Raw genomic sequence first — 19,320 nt, forward strand, 5'->3', positions numbered from 1 at the left:
AGTGCTGTCATACTCCATTCAATTCACGATCATACACAATCACTCAAACCATATTATAACTGTCAAGCCATATTATAACTTTTTTCTGTCTGCCATTAATATTTCAAGTCTCTTCATAGAATACACTGATTTCAGGCAGGTCCACCATTTGCATGGAAAGTGACACCAATACAGCTGATAGTAAACGATATGAATACAAATGAGATACTTTACAATCATTTTCATTTCAAGTTGTTTTGAAAGTTGTTTTCCAACCATAACAGGGAAGATCAAATCTACATATTATAAATATATTAAGCAAACAAAAGTACAAAGATTGGTCTGGAAAAAAAGCAGCAACTGATTGTGAAAAACGAAAAATATCAATAACTTGATTTTATTACTAATAGAATGAATTCAAGGCACGTCTTATACATTAAAAATCGCAAAAGTCTTGAAAATTTATTCACCATCTTATAAATAAAGTAAAACATATTCAGCCATGGAAGCAGATGTCATTTTAGTTGCATAACTTACGATTGAAGGTATTCATGATATTTTAAATTGTATTTTATACAGGAAGTGATACAGTACATATCTAATTTGCATCAATTTCATCATAATATGTCAATGCCTGCTATTGTTAATATTTTTATATCGTTGTCTGGTTAACATTAAGTTTCAAAAAATATTTATATGTTTTGCCAAATTTCCTTAATACATATTTGCATTCAAATATATCCCAGGGTTTAATCTTGGCCACACGAAGTTTGGGAAGTTATCATTTTGCGCCCTCTTACGGCAAATTAATTTAATGAGTTCTCCGACACGGTTCATTGACCCGTCTCCAACCTCGGCCCTCTGTGAATCCGGACCCGTAGCTTGGATTATGAGTAAATTTGCATGTAATACATTCACATGACTAATTCTGTAGCCAGCGTGAGCCACGACGTGGTATTAGGCTGTCACTTTCGACCGTTCATCGATGAAGATGGAATTTCTGGTTTTCACAAGGAACAGGCACCACGTTGCTGAGCACGGAAATTGACCTTGCTGAAATCCAAATTGGTCGGAACCGATCGCCAAGCACGAGACGACAGTAGCGCTTCCAACAACACCTATAAACTTCAGAAACCTTGTAGTATACTGGCTGTTACATGTTACCTGTTGCATGGGTTGGAGTTTCATATTCGTATTTGCATCACCTATGGAAGGCACCGTCGGTCGGAAAATACAGCGAAGTTTTACGTACCAATTGTAAGTTGAGTTGACTGTACATACGCCAACATTGCACCGTGTGTTTTCAATGGGGAACTGCTTCGCTTGCTGTGTGTTTCAATGTCAAGAAAAAGAGCCCGAAGACAGTGGAGAGGTTCCCAAAGAAGAGGTGTCACCTCCAGAAGTTGAAGTAAATCAACCAGTTCGAAGCGCTCGTAAATACGGAAGTACTCTGTCCCCAAGAAAAGAGAAATCAACAGAGAAAACACCACTTTTGGTCGAGAGCAAGGACAACACTATTGACGAAACGCCCGAAATTGAAAATGTTGAAAAGAAACATAAAAAATCGTCACTGAAGAAATTGAAACAGAAACTCATGGGGAAGAAAAGTCACGAAGGTTTGCAAATTTATACTTGCCATTTTTAACGCTATCAATATCATACCACGCTGTGTTCCACACGCAACAACACTGACGTGTGCGAAGAGTATCCGGGCCATATGCACCCTCCACCACCACGGCACCGCCGTAATTGATCGTAGCGCTTTTAGTGCCCCTTTCTACTACGACGCTATCAACTGCGGTGGTGCCTGTGCCCGCCCCCCCCCCCCCCCAACTTTGTTAGGAAGGTAACGCCCAATTCCCCTTCATACACCTTGTACGTGAACGGTGAAGGGAGCAAGGAACGACAACCATGTTTCGACAAAAAATCAACAACAACGTACTTTCAAATAAACCCTCATTTTACATGCCATAAACAACAAACATTTGTAAACTGCTAGTACAGGAGTAAAAGGTGAATCTTTCAGTGATAGTATAAGCTGTCAGTGTCAGTTACAGTGTGAGTTACTAGTACATGCAACAGGCCAGGCCAAGTTCAAGTTAATTTTCAAAGTAAAGAGTTTGCAGTTTCAAAAACAATTCCTCTTACTGATGTAAAATCCTCTGTCAGATGTTTATTACAACGATTTTCTGAAGCAAATATCCCACAAATTACAAATTGTGTGATAACTTAAATTGCCATTAGCTTAAAATTAAATGTAGAGTTTTAGTTATGAGTAACTTTAATATAAAACTAAATAATTGTGTTTTACATATATACAGATAGGTTCTTCACATTGTTCTGAAAATGAAAGACTAAAGCAGCACATTTACACTGTGATATTAAAAATTAGTCATCATTTGTGTTGTGAAGACCCTGAATGTGTGAGGAACATTCTTCAAAAGGAATTTGTATAGTAAATCAAATAAACAGGGATTATTGTGCAGCGTCTCGGAAGCTGTTATCCAATTGGTAGCAGAATAAACTAGTTTGTCAGTTGTGTATGGATTTAGGGCCAAGCATATGGAAATCTATTTGCCAGCCGGCTATTTATCATAATTACTCAAAACAGCTGGCACCAACGTACCTGGTACAAATGATGGTAATACTATTGACATGAATGCAGTACAATGGCAATATTAATACATAAGATGAATTTTAATGTGCAACAACCACACTTTTAAAATAATAAGTTTGTGACTCTTCAATTTATCTTGTTCCTGTCAATCAAATGTGTAAAAATTAATTAATGGTATAATATTAATTAATTTACACTATAGAAAGACAGCAGAATTTCATTAAAATTCCAAAGTGCCTTGCCTGATATGTTAACTTATGCCATACTGAACTAAAGACCAGAGTAAATTAAAAATAGCCAAACTGATATAAATATGTATGTTTACACAGCACGGTGAATGATAATGCAGTTAAAATCATATTTCCCAATTCCGTCCTCTATGCCATCTTCTGTTTCTATGGAAGCACCAGTTTGCTGATATATGGTTCTGAACAGTGAATATGTTTAATCTAACAATGAGAAGCCTGTTTTTTAGGACATAGGAAAAGATAAAAACTCAAAAAAAAAATCTACTGGCAAGTCAGTCAGGATGCAGTGAGGTCATTTTGAGAATAAAACGTTTATGTTGGCGGAATGCTTCTGCTGTCTTTTGCTGAGAATCACATGGCAATGTGTCAGTGTCTTGAGTTTGCCATTGCAAAGACAGAATGAAGTTGCCAGCCAGCTGTACGGCAAAATAACCAGCAAAATTAACACATATTCAGTACATGCCTTCTGTATATATTAATGCCATACTGTAAAACAAGCCTTTGTAGCTAGCGTCTTTTTTTAGCTAATTTAGCTTAAGTGTTTAATGCAGCTAAGAAAAAATTTTTCCCCATATTTGAATACTATGGTCAAGATGTCTTTTCAGCTAAATTTAAAACCCGCTGATTGCAATGAAAAATCTAAAATCGTTCAAAAAGCATGCAGCAAATTCAAAGTGTATAGTTGAACGACTGCAGCAAATGAGTGGGACAGGCATGAATAAGTTTCTTTATTTTCCTTGGCATGTATGTGAATTTGAGACGGATAGTACAAAATATGATTGAAATTTACATTTACTACCTTACTGATGAAATATAAAAGTTCATAATGGTATTATTTTTTGAAGTTTGCTATTACATAGAATGTGTCATAAAATTAAGCATAAATTTAGAATGTAAAAATAATAATTGGGAGATTCAATAAGGCCATTATACTAACACTGACATTTGAACTTGATTATTCTTTTCTTTCCGACTGTTACCATTCATTTAACCCTTTATTTGCACTAGGGAGGACTCAAAAGTGTTCGATCAAACGGGAAAGAATTAGAGTTTTTATAAGAAGTAAAATATGAAAGGCTTGTTGATACGAGGATAGTTTTTGAAAAGAGCGAAAGAGTAAAAAGAGGAAAGCTAAAAACGGCTTTTTGGTTTCTCCCTACATTTAATGTCATCACTCGTTTTAATGAAAAGCAGTCTTAGCATTCTCAATCAATCAATCAATCAATCAAATGGATTTCTATAGCGCCAAACTCCAAAATCCAGTAGTGTTCAATGGTTCTTACACAGTCAGAGTTTTCAGCTATGATGTACTAAACAGTTTTGATGTTTGCTTAATGTTTGCTTTTTTAAAATGTATCATGAGTGGGTGACCAACGCACTTCTGATGTTGGAGGATGTGAAATAGTTTACAGATTATTGTGTTACAAAAACAAACAGTGCAAGAGACGTACACTTTTATACCTGCTTTTTTATATCAAGGCCTCCATGTGGACTATTTAAAATATTGCCTTAAAATAGTTTTATTACTACATTAAAAGCTTCAACAGGTCAAAGGTCTTTTCCTCAATTTGTTATCCGGATCAAATTGAAAAACAGAACATCCAGAATGCATGTTGGAATGTCAGACTTCTGATAATTCTACTTGAAAATATCAACAATGCAATAAATGTTTTAATCTCTCAAGTTCTCAGGTGCACTTTACTCTGCATAACAATGGTAGAGTAGAGATAAGAGTGAGTAATGGCTTTCAAAGAGTTTACAGCTAGGTAATTCAGTTGTTACACTGTTTTAATGTATTACATGTGACCTGAAGAAGTTGTAAAATTATTGGCTAGGAGAAAAGAGTTATGCTTCTCAGCGTTGCATGGTTTTAATATGCTGTGCTAACTCACCATTTTTTACCCTTTTTTGGTATACCAGTAGAATTAAACCAGAGAGAGATTTTTTATGCAGTTAAATATTGAGATCAAAAATGTGACTGGGTATCTCTTTAAGCGTAAGGTTTAAAAAAATCTTTTCCCTTTTTTATTGCCATGATCCACTGTTTATATCTCATGATGTAATTGGTTTTGGAATGAAAACTCTAGGGTTATGTCATATAAATGGTCGACAATATTAAAATACCACATTATTCATTTGTTTTATTAAGTATTTATATAGTATTTTGAAAGCCTGCATGAATGTTATTATACTAGACTGTTTTATGTCTGGGACAAATGGTTAAATTAATGATCAACATTGAAATTAAACAAAAAATGAAATCGTAATGACTGTACACTTTATATCCATGATGTTTGAGAATTTCAGGAGGCATTCTCAATAGAAAGACTATTCTTGCGGAGGCACGACCTGATTTGGAATCACTTCTGAAAAGTCATGGTTAAAATGAGATTAATTATGGAACTAAACTCTGTTAGTGATATGTGCATGAAGTATGAAGTACATTTTACCACATTGAGAATTGTTTAGTTTTGGTTATTTTTAATAATTATTTAATTATTTAAGATATTTGTATGTTGTATCTCAAATCTACATGTAGAGTTTACATCCTTTTACTGTTTTGAGTAGGAAATTGTAAAATTTTGCCAAACTTAATCATTCAACGGAGAAAATCCCCCTATTATTTTGGCATGTGGCGTGATGTAGCTTTATGTACCAAGATACAGGAACGTAGCAAACAGGAAACGCATGCAAACTGTATCATATCAGGATGAGAGAGATCAAATTTCAATCGAAAATATCGTATTTCAAAATTGACACAAAGCTTTTGCCAGACTCTACTGGTACCAGCAACAAATACTGGATTATGCATGCAATGCATGTCCCTCTACTGGGACTGTTTTGTTCCTGATACAGAACATATTGGCTCTCTGACTGAGACCTTTTTATTCCTGACAACTCAAAGCTGAGTATCCAACGACAGCTCTGATAACATAGAATTATTTTTATCATATCATGGTTTCATCATGTCACAGATATTTGACAATGGAGTCAAAGTACAGAAACCATAAGTTTATCAAGAATCACACTTCTGTGTTTAATTTGAAATCAATTTAGTATACCCCAGTTAGAAAAAAAAAACAGTATTGTTTTGCATATTTGATGAGTCACAATCCAATTTTATTCTGCTTATAGTTAACGTGGCAAGAAAAAATAACAACTTCTCCAGGCTGCAACGGCAATCTGATTAAAATCAGATGTAGAGTACGGCAACATCTATACTTACGCGTATGCGGTATTCTCTTGCTGTCGCCTCTCACTACGACAGCAAGAGAATACCGCGTACAAATAAGTAGATGTCGCCGTACTCTACATCTGATTTTATTGGCTGCAACGGATGCTTTTCAAATGAAAATGATGTTTGATATGCATCATATAGAGACATGAAGAGAGCAAGAAGGAGACAAAGATGTTGAAGTACAGCTTCCCTTAGGCCATTATTGTAGCAGTTTTCTCCCATGTACATATTATTAAGGTAGAATGTGCCTCGGGGACAGATATTCAGACTGTCAAACTTTTACAATTCTTTTCTGATCCACCACTTGCTGGCACTCATTTTAAATTCTTGGCTTGAAAATTGAATATTTTATTTTTCTCCCTAGAGTTAACACAGGGATGGCGGCCATTTTTAATTTCAAATATCAGTAAATCTTGGGTAATTTGTTTCTCTGGTACCAATATTTCCAACGTGAACCCATATTTTTAGTCATGATTTTTAAAGAGAATGGTTAACATATTAGTTTAGGAAAGTTTGGGCAAAAGTTTAAAGTCTTTCACTTTTGAGTGCATACTACCTTAAAGGGAAACAGATGTAATTTTTGATTGCATTCATTATTTTTGATGTATGAAACAAGAATGTATTAATGTTCTGCCATTGGTATGTTTTAATATGAAGTATTAGCCTTCACAACTTGAAGCATGATGTACAATATGTAATGAAGTTGTTTAAAAAATGGATTGCCCGGACTAGAATTCATTCGTCAACAATACCATAGGGCATAATACAAATAAAAGCTGCATGAACAAGTTGAACTCTTGGCATTTCAACTTGGCTTTAGAGGGGGACAAAACTAGACACCTTTTATTACGACAGAATAAGCATGATACTGGTATGAACAATCAAGATAAAAAGTTTCTGCCAATGGAGCCATCAATACAATCATTGAGATTTAAACTCATACATGTAACATCAATTAAATGTATTGCATCAGAAATCCGGTCTACACAATACAAAAACTTTCAGCCAATGGAGATATCGATACATTGATAGAGACCTATGAACTAATACAGCAATTAAAATTTATTGCATCAGAAATCCAGTGGATATGATACAAATATCAGTGTATGGAATTATTATTCTGTGATCATAATTTGAAAGTGATATTTTGCAATCTATTTATGTGTAGCTATGTACACATGCATTTAAGAGTTTTTACCTGGTTTAGTTTTCTACACCATATGAAACAACTTCAATCAAGGGTTTAACAGATAGCAATTTGTAATTCAAATTTGTCATCCTTTTTTGGGGGGACTTTTATTCCCCAGTCAAGTCCAGTGTCTGAAGTTTAGAAGGGAGGAAAGCTCACAATTGCATAATTTTCACAGTTCACAGCAAAGATGAAGGCTCTGGCGACTCAAGACATGAAGAAAGCAAGTCAGATCCTACAGTGTCTGCAGCAGCTGCAACAAGAGATGCTTATGAAGTGAGTTGAAATATCGTTTATAAATTATATCACTAGTAAAGCACTGATTCCTTTTGATAAGCAGACGGGTTTCTCAGATTATCTTCTATATTTGTTAATTTTAATTTTTTTTTCTTGAAATTATTTGCACATTGATCCCATAGATTTTGCATTTTGCATAACTGGTAAAGCTGCAGATGAGTCAATTGAGGTATATTTAAAGATGGATGGATTAACCCTGAGTGCCAAAGTCAATTTTGTGTCGATTAGCAAAATACAATGCAAACAATTTTTTTTCGGATCAAGACAATTTCTCTTCAGATTTTTGCAAATTTTGATAAAAAACTAAAACCAATGAACATTCATGTCCATTTGGTCCAAAATTATCAAAAAATTACAGAAAAATTTATAAAAATTGGTAAAATGTTGCACTGAAATTTAGGTGGGAAAAATTACAGCACTCAAAGGGTTAATAAAATTCTAGTTCAGATCAATTTATGATGCTTTTGTATTCTTCAAGCTGCAATCCTTAATATCTGGGTTTTGTTGATATTTAAGGTGGCGGTAAAGGCTAGAGCGTCAGTTATAAACTTCAATAAAACTATTAAAACATAAAAGTAGTCAACATTCTCTGTGGAATAAAAAAAACTAGACATTTGGGGTCATAGGCATTGCAGAGTTATAGCCCGTTGAAACTTACTTCTGAAAAACTGACCAAATAAGAGGACGTTGGGGAGTCCTTAGTGTATTAACTATGGTAGAGGTCCCCTAGCTTTTAAAAATATGTTTGAAAAGGGAAAGTCATTTTTTACTGTTTTTCAGGAAAGTTTGACAAGGCAGTGCTTGCATTGAGAATGCGTGACTGCTATTGTAAATGCATTTTTAGATTCTTTGAGAATCAAAGAGGTGTCAAAAGTGAGATTAACCAAAAAGACTGCTCTGTGACTTCAAAAGAATGGTGCAAATATGGCTTGTTTTCAACATTTTTGACAGAATAACAGTTTTCCTACATAATTTTATACCAATTTAATCCAACCTTTGAAATGAGATATGGACATGGAATTTTTACAGCCTATTAACAAGGTTACAGATAGGATTTTAATGGCACAATTTTCCTGTATTTGAAGTACTTTTTGAAAAATCACATTTTGAAATTTGAAAGAATTGTTAATATGTAAACCCATGTAAAATCATAAAAACAAATGTTGTTTACAAATCCTGCCGTACCCCTTAATAGTGTCAACATATTTATGACTAATTTGGTAGTATTAATACTATCCAATTATTATTAAATTCAAATATGTAAAAAAAAATGTGAAACATTAAATTTTAATATTGATTGGTGTCATATTTCAAAATCATGGCTACAAATATACAATTTTTATATATTTTGGAGAAAGTATTAACTAAGGGAGTTATCCTGAAAATTTGAACTGAATATGTTGATTCTAACACTTGAAACTTGACATTAACTCTGAGAAAAGAATTGGTGCAAAAATAGCCTTTACCGCTATCTTAATAACTATTTTAATTTAGTCTGTTGTTTTGCTTTGAAAATTTGATCAATGGAGCTGAAAACATTAACAGGAGCCTGTATCATCTCAACATGAATAATCCAGTTACAGTGTAGTTTAGTTTCAGAATGAATAGAAAGGCTTCATCAATAGTTTTGTTTCATAATTCAGTGCAGTAGAGTGGCAGGGTTCAGATTCCTGACATCAGTGTACAAATAATTGGCAGTGTACCCATGTACATGTCATGTGAGAATTTGCTGTCTAAGAGTTTTGACCTGTGCTTTCATGGAAATGCACACCGGAATTGTCCCTGCGTTCAGTAGTTCAGTGCTTGAACCCGTTGCCCTGGAAGATCCAGGCTTCGGCTGTAAAGTTCATTGTGTTCGTGTTAGCTTAATCAGAGTCACTTGCCTGTCATGTGACTGACAATATCAAAGGTGCATTGTTTTCAAAGAATTGGGGTCACCTTGAGGTCATATACACCCACAGTGTCAGACAAAGTCAACACATAAAACAGCATGTAAGGTATACAAACATTGTTGAAGGGATTTACACATTCATTGGAAAGAAACTGTTGAAAGTATTTTATTCTGTCACTGTACAGCTGTCTCTGAGAAAGTTTGTCAACGAAATTCTCACCACCTTATACAATTTTCCTAGCTGATATTGTTTGTGGTGTCACTATTTTCACTGATAGAACTTTACCACTGTAAGTGGAAGTTAGGTGAATAGAAAATACAGTACAATAACTTTGCATTTTTATCATATCGACAAAGGTCATTGACCCTGATACCTCTGAGTATGCTGTCATTGTTGCATGATAGTTTTCTCAGATAATGTCTATGCTAGCTGATCTGTGTACCGAGTACTTTGGACGTTAGTATTTGGTCGTTGGTCAGTATACAGTAGTTTTCAAAATCTTCATGTATTCATAATTTTTGTCATTCACTAAAAGAGTGACAGAAGATACGAACCTGAAAAATGGTGCACTACCTTGTTGTACTTTGTACTGTACACAGAATAGATACCAGCATTTGTAGACGTACCACTTTCCTGAAAAGAAATTATTTCTTATCGATAATCATGGCAAAGCCCAGAACTGTGTGGTAACCTTAATAATGTTATCACTGTCAGATGTTTTGATGTATAAAGTATGTTGAAACTGATGCATGATACAGATGAAATTTTATAGTTTTTATGTCTAATTAGCAGATTTTCTCATGACTTTATCTGCAAATTAAACTGAGTCGGATTATGACAAGTTTCTTGAATAATTATGAAACAGATGACCTTTTTAGACCCAATCATTCTAGATCTCTGGCGGACTGTGTTCAAAGCTGTTTGGATCAACTCAATTGCATTAGAGAGAAGTTCAAACAATTAACATAGTAATTTATGGTAAACACCTCACTATTTTGTGAAAGAAAGATACACAATTTCTTCAGAACTTGCAAATGTAAACAAATATTGAAACATTTGACCTGAAAAATGATGCATCTCATTAAATTTGGATCAGATGTAGCAGTGAAGGTAATTTCCCAAACTCAGAAACAGATGTCAGGACATTCCCCTTCCCCCTCCCCCTCAATGCCCAAAAGGATTAAGATGGAGTAACATACTGTCACCAGTTCATGATGACTTACTTATCCATGCATGGGGACATCAACTTCCCATCTTATTTTTTATGTTGATCAAAAACCAAAACCAATTTGAGTACTACTTATCAATTAACTACTTGTGTTACTAATGTCACAGTTTCTACTCCATCCCTAGGGTACAGTAAATCATAGTGATAGTATGTGTGAAACATTCTACAACTCATTCTACAAAGTCATGTCTTCAAAAACAGAATGAGCAAATCTATGTTTATTTTTATGATTACTAGGTTTATGTGAAATACCAGTAATGAATAATTTCCCATGAAGTTACTGGTCAGATGCCAATAATTGAACAGCACTGTGTACAGAAAAGTATAAAGGTACATGGTTATGGAATTGGCAAACTAATGGTTGTAAACATTTATGAATGTTTGGTGTAAGACCATGGTATATTGATATTAGAATCCATGCCTAACCTACATACCAATGTTTAAATAATATGAACTGTAGAAATACTGTTGTATGTAGATTTTTACTTCAAAATTGTTTTTGTTTTTGTGCATAGCATTTACCACAAACTAACTTGTTTGAACTTGAAGTCCTATTTTTATTGTTATGCTTTGTCATCTTCAAAATAAGTCTCACAGGTCAGATTTCCTGGTATTGAAAATGTTTACGTTTGTCACCAAGAGAGCTGTGTTGAAGAAAATGAAGTAAGCTTTTCAGAGACTCAAGATTGTCAGACCCTGCATCACTCAACACCTCAGTTTATAATATTTTCTTATGTTTGTAGATGACAATTTATCTTACTGTGTTTATTTTGTTTCAACAGGGCACAGTTAAGAGAGGAGAAAAACTTCGTACTACTGAGGAGAGGACGTCATCATTAGCATCACATGCGAAAAGTCTGTCAGAAAACGCAAAATTAATCGCTGAAAGAAAATCCAAGAAATCCAAGACCTGAATCCTGGATTTCACATGTCTGATATCCAACATGGCATGCCCTCAATGCAAACACCATGATACACTGTAAAGCACCAGTGTCTGTGCTGATCGTTAAACAGAAACAAATCATCTTTGGACTCAAAATGTACGCATATGTACAGTACCACTATGGTCAACATACATTTTGACCTTTCTCCCATAGTGTAGGGACAGAGAGGAAAGTCATCAAGCCAGTCCTGATTCTTCCATGAGTACTCTCACATTGTCACAATTGCAGGAAAGATGTCAGAAAAAAGAACCTTTGGTAAAGGAGAATTGACAGGTGTTAATAAAAGTGATTTGGTAAAGAAACCAAGAACACCTTTATGAAACTGTTTGTTTGTGTGTGAATGCAAATTCATTTACTACAAAAACTGTTTTTTCGTTGCCACAAAGTGGATGGTTTAATGTGCCCTGCAGTGTTCATATTGTGCCCTGCCGTTATTCATACATGTTTATAATATGTCCTTCAGTGTTCATATTTGGGCCCTGCAGTTATTCATATGTGCCATGAACCGGTATAGTGTTCACATGTACTCTGCAGTGTTCATATCTACACTGCAGTGTTCATATGCACAATACAGAGTTCATGTGTGCCGGTGCAGTGTTCACATGTTCCCTTCAGTATTCGTATGCACCCTGCAGTGTTCATAAGTGTAGAGGAACACTGAAGGGACTGCAATGAAACTTAAACTACTGAGATGTTGGCATGAAAACTTATACACACCAGATCCTCTGTCATCTCTTCCTGTTTGTAAACTTCAAAAGCGTCTTTGATTTCTTTCAAAATCAAAGACCATATGGTAAAAAACTTGACATAACAAAAGTACTTTTTCTATATTCCTTGCCCCCGGGATTCCATGCTTAGAGATCTAGATGATATATCATTACATTGCTTATTTATATTTAGTATAAACAAAAAATACTTCCCTATTTTGAGATGATTATGTTTCATAAATGCTGTGGACTTAATTTCATATCAGTGATTATACAATGCAAGTGAATTCTTAGGGCTCCATATTGGAGTTCATTAATTGTTTTAATGTACAAAATTCAAATGAATTGCATGAAGTATAATTGTTAAAGAGACAAAGTCAGCCATTTTTCGTAAATTTTGTTTGATAACAGACACTACTTATATTGTTTGACATGTTTAAAGATACTTAATGAATAGGTGACCATGCATATCTTCGACCCCGGTGTTAGACAAATGAAACCTTAGAGAAAATGAATTAATAGTCATGACCATTAATTAGTCCCCACGGACACCGTCCGGGGGGACTTATAGGTTTGGTCATGTCCGTGCGTGCGTCCGTGCGTGCGTGCGTCCGTCCGTCCGTGCGTCCGTCCGTTCACGCAGATATCTCAGAGATGCAAGGAGCGATTTCATTCAAACTTGGTACAAGAATAACTTCATATGTCATACAGATGCACGTCGATTTGTTTTGTGATACGATCCAATATGGCCGCCAGGCGGCCATTTTATTACGATATTTTCATGTACAGAGCCATAACTCAGACATGTTCCAACCGATTTTATTCAAAGTTGGTACAAGGACTTTGACCAATGTCATAGATGTGCATGTCGATTTGTTTTGTGATATGATCCAATATGGCCGACAGGCAGCCATTTTATTACAATTTTTTCATGTACAGAGCCATAACTCAGACATGTTTCAACCGATTTTATTCAAAGTTGGTACAAGGACATTTACCAATGTCATAGATAGGCAAGTCTATTTGTTTTGTGATACTATCCAATATGGCCGCCTGGCAGCCATTTTATTACAATTTTTTCATGTACAGAGCCATAACTCAGACATGTTTCTACCAATTTTATTAGTCCCCGCGGACGAAGTCCGGCGGGGACTTATAGATTGGGTCCCGTCTGTGCGTCCGTCCGTCCGTCCGTCCGTCCGTCATCAACAGTTTCTCAGACACTACTGAACCAATTTTGTTCAAACTTGGCACAAAGGCATAGCACTATGACCTACAGATGCACGTTGATTTATTTTGTGATACGATCCAATATGGGCGCGAGGCGGCCATTTTGTTGCGATTTTTCATGTCTTTGGACCATAACTCAGACATCCTTGAGCAGATTCTGTTCAAACTTCGCACAAAGGCATAACACTATGGCTTTCATATCCATGTCAAATTATTTTGCGATACGATCCAATATGGGCGCGAGGTGGCCATTTTGTTGCGATTTTTCATGTCTTTGGACCATAACTCAGACATCCTTGAACAGATTCTGTTTAAACTTGGCACAAAGGCATAACACTATGGCCTACATATGCATTTTGAATTATATTGCGATATGATCCAATATGGGCGTGAGGCGGCCATTTTGTTTGCGATTTTTTGTGTCTTTGAACCATAACTCAAACATCCTTGAACCGATTCAGCTCAAACTTGGCACAAAGGCATAACACTATGGCCTACATATGCATGTCGAATTATATTGCGATATGATCTAATATGGGCGTGAATCGGCCATTTTGTTGCGATTTTTCATGTCTTTGGACCATAACTCAGACATCCTTGAACTGATTCTGTTCAAATTTGGCACAAAAGCAAAACATTATGCCCTTCATATGAACATTAATTTATTTCGTGATATGATCCAATATGGCCGACAGTTGGTCATTTTTTTGCGATTTTTTTCATTTCTTTGAACTATAACTCAAACATCCTTGAACCGATTTTGTTCAAACTTGGCACAAAGGCAAAGCACTATGGCATACATATGCATGTATCAATTAACCTTGCGATAGGATCCAATATGGCTGCAGAACTGCCATTTTGTTGGAATTTTGCATGTCTTTGAAGCGTAATTCAAAGGTCATTACACCTATTTTGTCCAAACTTGGCACAAAGATCAAGCACTATGGCATACATATACATGCCAATTTACTTTGTGACATGTTCCAATATGTCTGCCAGATTGTCATTTTTTTTCCAATATCGCTGCCAGATGGTCATTTTTGGATTTTTTCATGTCTTTGAGGTTTAATCATATGCAAATATTCCTTAACCAATGTTGTTGAGACTTGGTACAACGATAAAGTACTATGGCATACATATGCATGTCTACTAATTTTGTGCTATGATCCATATGGTCAATAGACAGCCATTTGATTTCAATTTTGGTGTGATTTTTTTATGTCTTTGAAACATAAACATAGGTCACTGTCCCTCGATGGACTGATTTTGTTCAAACGTGATACAAAGATAAAATACAATTGCTGCATTCTTGTGCACATTAATTTGTTTCATTATATGATCCGAAATGGCTGATTACAACAACATACTCTATCCCTACCATTTCGAAAATTCCACCAAACCATGTTTATAGTATGTGCCGTCATGACACTAGAGGCAGTGAGGGCATCGTTATGTGTGATGTAATCAAAAGTTCCTTCAGTGGTCATTACTGGCAGAGATGAGTAATTTATTGAATGTTCCTCTGATTACTTTATGATGCAAGTCACAGGCCTGATGCACCCGTTGCATCAATGTCATTCCACAGCTACCTAGACCACAGCTACCTAGACACCAAAGATTATAACAAAATGTACAAGCGGGGACTGTGTCATCAACGATGACTTGTTCAAAGTTGGTACAAGGACATTGACCAATGTCATAGATATACACGTCGATTTGTTTTGTGATACGATCCAATATGGCCGCCAGGCGGCCATTTTATTAAAATTTTTTCATGTATAGAGCCAAAACTCAGGCATATCTCAGCCGATTTTATTCCAAATTGGTACAAGGACATTGTCCTATGTCATACATATGTACGTCTATTTGTTATGTGATACGATCCAATATGGCCGCTAGGCAGCCATTTTATTAAGATGTTTTCATGTACAGAGCCATAATACTCAGACATGTATCAAGCGAATTTATTTAAAGTTGGTACAAGGAGATTGACTACTGTCATACATATGCATGTCAATTTGTTATGTGATACGATCCAATATGGCTGCCCTGCAGCCATTTTGTTACGATTTTTTCATGTACAGAGCCATAATACTCAGGCATATCTCAACCGATTTTATTTAAAGTTGGTACAAGGACATTAATCTATGTCATACATATGTAGGTCTTTCTTGTATGTAGGTCATTCTTGAGCGCTATCTGTATCAAAGTATTTTTATCATAGACCTAATTAATGAAGAGGACTCTATCCTCTCTGAGGACATGTAATCAAAGTACCCATTAACAAGTGGGGACTGTGTCATCAACGATGACTTGTTCATTTTCGCAATGGTTTCATACATCGTGTCTAAAACCAGGGTCGAATATATGCATGGTCACCTATTCATTCAGTATCTTTCAACACGTCAAACAATATAAGTACCGTCTCATATCAAACAAAATTCATGAAAAATGGCCGACTTTGTCCCTTTAATCACCAGCATGGCAATTGTCCGCCCAGTAGAATACATAAGGTCTCAATTTTGTGCAAGAGTAACTTCTTACAAAATGTGAAATTATGTCGGCTGAAATATAGCATACCGGTAGTCTGAATTTGAAAAAAATGTTAGAATTTCTCACTGCCCTTGCATGCATAAATCTTCCAGTGTCACCAAAGCAAATGATAGAATATTTTTTTGAGGTAAATTTAATTATTATTTCATTCCTTTGTGAGTTTCATTCACTGTTGATATAGATAACTATTTAAGGAAATTTATAAAATGTTATAATGTTACAGTTTATTTTCATATTGTTGCGGATTTCATTGTAGTTTTTGACACTTAACTGTCAGCGGCAATTGGTCACCTGTCAAGGTTTCAGATGTGATCAAAACATAATATATAGAAAGATTTTATCAATCATTATCCCGTACCAGTGGTTTCAATAGTGTCATAGGTTCCCGAGACTTTGCAAGTTTTTTTTAGATGCTGAAAAACTGTTATCTTATTACTACACATAAGTGTTGGTTTCATGTGTACACCAGGAGACAGACACTTGACAAGATGCAGACACGTGGTGGCGCTCTTCAAAATCCTCACAGCACTGCCACAACAACATGGTGGTAAATAACCAAAGCTTATTTTTGGTGAGGAAGTGTAAAACAAAAGTATAATGCAAGAATAAGATAGTCACAAAATACAAGATAACTTTCAGCTACAATTATCCAAAATTACAGTCCCTCTATTGGGACTGTGGAATAATGCAAAAGCATGTGTTGTCGGATTAATTGATAACAAAATTTAGAAAAAATTGGACCAAAGTTATCAGCCATGAAAGTATCTTATTGTGACACAAGGCTGAAGTATTCATGTATCTTAGTCAAGACAAGTGAAGTCACTTGTGGCAATTATGTCAACCAGCCTTAGAGTGCCATCATGGCAACTGGCAGATATTGTTTGCATCACCACGTCTCCATGACGATCTCCATCTTATTTTACTTGATGAAGCTGTTCTTTTCCAGGTGCTTTTTTTCAGTCACAATGCATTTTTATGTAAATTTTGTACTGTTTCAAAATACATCACCAATATTGAATGTTAACAGTGTGGTACAACATTCTATTTTATCTTTTGTTCACATACAATACGATAGTTTTCAGTGATAGGATAGTATCCATTGAGAAGTTGATATACATGATACATTTGATGCAAAAATTGAAGTATGGAGTGTTTATTTTTATACGATTTAAACAAGTCAAGGCAGCTTCCCCTCCATCTTTATGTGAAATTACTTTCTGTTTGTTTTGAATAAATAGATTTTCAGTTTCTGTAATTTGTATAAGTTTACCTTTCTTTATTTCTGTTCATACATTTAGGAGACTTTGAAATGAACCTTGACCAAGTGTTTACAAATAATATGGCAAAGTGGCCACTTTTTTTGTAAGCATATTTGTGAAGTCCAAGCATGGTATTTTTTATTTGTTATGTAAGACTGAAAGTTCTGACAAGCTTTCTAGCTTTTTCCTTAACTTGCAAATAGACTATAAACTCCAAAATTTTGTGATAATACAGGTATGATGAATTTTTGTGAGCTATCATGACAGACCTAACCGTCTCTTCAAGGGTAGACTAATATTCTGAACCAAACAACCCGATATGTCTTTGTGAATACTTCCATCACTATCACCTTGTTGACACTGAAATTGATTTTATGCAACTGTTTGCAAGTTTTTTCAGAATGGTGGAAAAATAATACATTTGATCATTTGGACAAAAATAGTGTTAATTTAACGAATAATACCACCAAGAAATTGGAAACACTACCTTCTGATTCACAACTTGTTTGAAAGCTTAGCTACCATTGGTAGTACATAATATCGAGCAACGGTACAAATGACATCATCGTTTTGATCTATTCTGTATTGCTAATTTGCATACTTGGAGTCAAACCCTGCTTCCTGGTCCTACAATAATAGAGGGCGCTTTCTGGTACCGTAAAGTCTCTGTCACATTTTTGCAGTAATGTACAGTGTATTTTTATCTTTTACAAGCCGTAACTGAAAGCCTTTTTTCCTTTCTTGAGATCACAATGCCTTTGTTTCAGTTCAGAATTGTTATCACAAGCCAACTACAGTGCAGTGAATTGTCCTATCTTTACAATCATTTGCTAAAAATGATTTTTGATGTTGCCTTTTTTAGTCCCCACGGACGAAGTCCAGGGGGACTTATAGATTGGGTCATGTCCGTCCGTGCGTGCGTGCGTCCGTCCGTTCACGCAGATATCTCAGACATGCCCAGGTCAATTTCTTTCAAACTTTGCACAAATATAGTACCCTACCCCATACAGATGGACGTCGATTTGTTTCACAATGCGATCAAATTTGGCTGTGTTAGAGGACTTTTTAGTTTCCACCTCCATAGACTCTCATGTATAAGGCAGTCCATAGACTCCCATGTATAAGGCAGTCCATAGACTCCCATGTATAAGGCAGTCCATAGACTCCCATGTATAAGGCCAAGTAAAATAAAAATTTAGTTTCTCATCATATTCATATAGCAAAAAGGATGCGGTGACACAGTTTTTAGCCCCACGGATGAAGTCCAGGGGGCTTATAGATTGGGTAATGTCCCTCTATTCATGATGATATCTCAGATATTTTGACAAAATGTCATGTGACCTCGGTGACCTTTGACCTCAAATACACATCTTTGTCCATAACTCAGTAACCACAAGTGCTAAACCCTTCATATATGGTATGATGGGACACCTTATGACGCCACATATTGTACCTCATTAATTATGTGCATATCTAATTTTGAGCAAGCCAATAGAGCTAGAGGTCTGATTTTTGGTATATGGGGATAACTGAGCAATACAATTTTTTTGACAAAAAGTCACATGACCTCAGTGACCTTTGACCTCAAATATACATATTTGTCCATGACTCAGTAACCACGAGTGCTACAACCTTCATAAATGGTATGATGGGACACCCTATGACACCACATATTGTACCTCATTAATTATACACATATCTAATTTTGAGCAAGCCAATAGAGCTAGAGGTCTGATTTTTGGTATATAGGGATAACTTAGCAATACAATTTTTTTGACAAGATGTCACGTGACCTCGATGACCTTTGACCTCAAATATACATATTAGTCCATAACTCAGTAACCACAAGTGGTACACCCTTCATATTTGGTATGATGGAAGACCTTATGATGCCACATACTGTACCTCATTAATTATGCACATATCTAATTCTGAGCAA

The 19,320-nt window shown here is 35.4% G+C and overlaps 1 protein-coding gene across 1 annotated transcript; it reads left to right on the top strand.

Annotated features, from left to right (window-relative positions):
* Nucleotides 1-792: 792 nt before the first annotated feature.
* Nucleotides 793-17,377, top strand: LOC139143268 (uncharacterized). Its single transcript, XM_070713462.1, has 3 exons — nt 793-1,595; nt 7,450-7,547; nt 11,471-17,377. The coding sequence occupies exons 1-3, from the start codon at nt 1,286-1,288 to the stop codon at nt 11,600-11,602; spliced, it is 540 nt and encodes a 179-aa protein (XP_070569563.1). The 5' UTR covers nt 793-1,285; the 3' UTR covers nt 11,603-17,377.
* The last annotated feature ends 1,943 nt before the right edge of the window (nt 17,378-19,320 follow it).

Source organism: Ptychodera flava, chromosome 11 (genome assembly GCF_041260155.1).
Source record: "Ptychodera flava strain L36383 chromosome 11, AS_Pfla_20210202, whole genome shotgun sequence".
NCBI lineage: Eukaryota > Metazoa > Hemichordata > Enteropneusta > Ptychoderidae > Ptychodera > Ptychodera flava.

Bases quoted from the DNA above. Each gene is read 5' to 3' on its own strand.
- LOC139143268 (XM_070713462.1), top strand. From the start codon at position 1,286: ATGGGGAACTGCTTCGCTTGCTGTGTGTTTCAATGTCAAGAAAAAGAG. The intron at 1,596-7,449 runs GTTTGCAAATTT...TAATTTTCACAG, and splicing joins GGGGAAGAAAAGTCACGAAG to TTCACAGCAAAGATGAAGGC. The intron at 7,548-11,470 runs GTGAGTTGAAAT...TTGTTTCAACAG, and splicing joins CAACAAGAGATGCTTATGAA to GGCACAGTTAAGAGAGGAGA.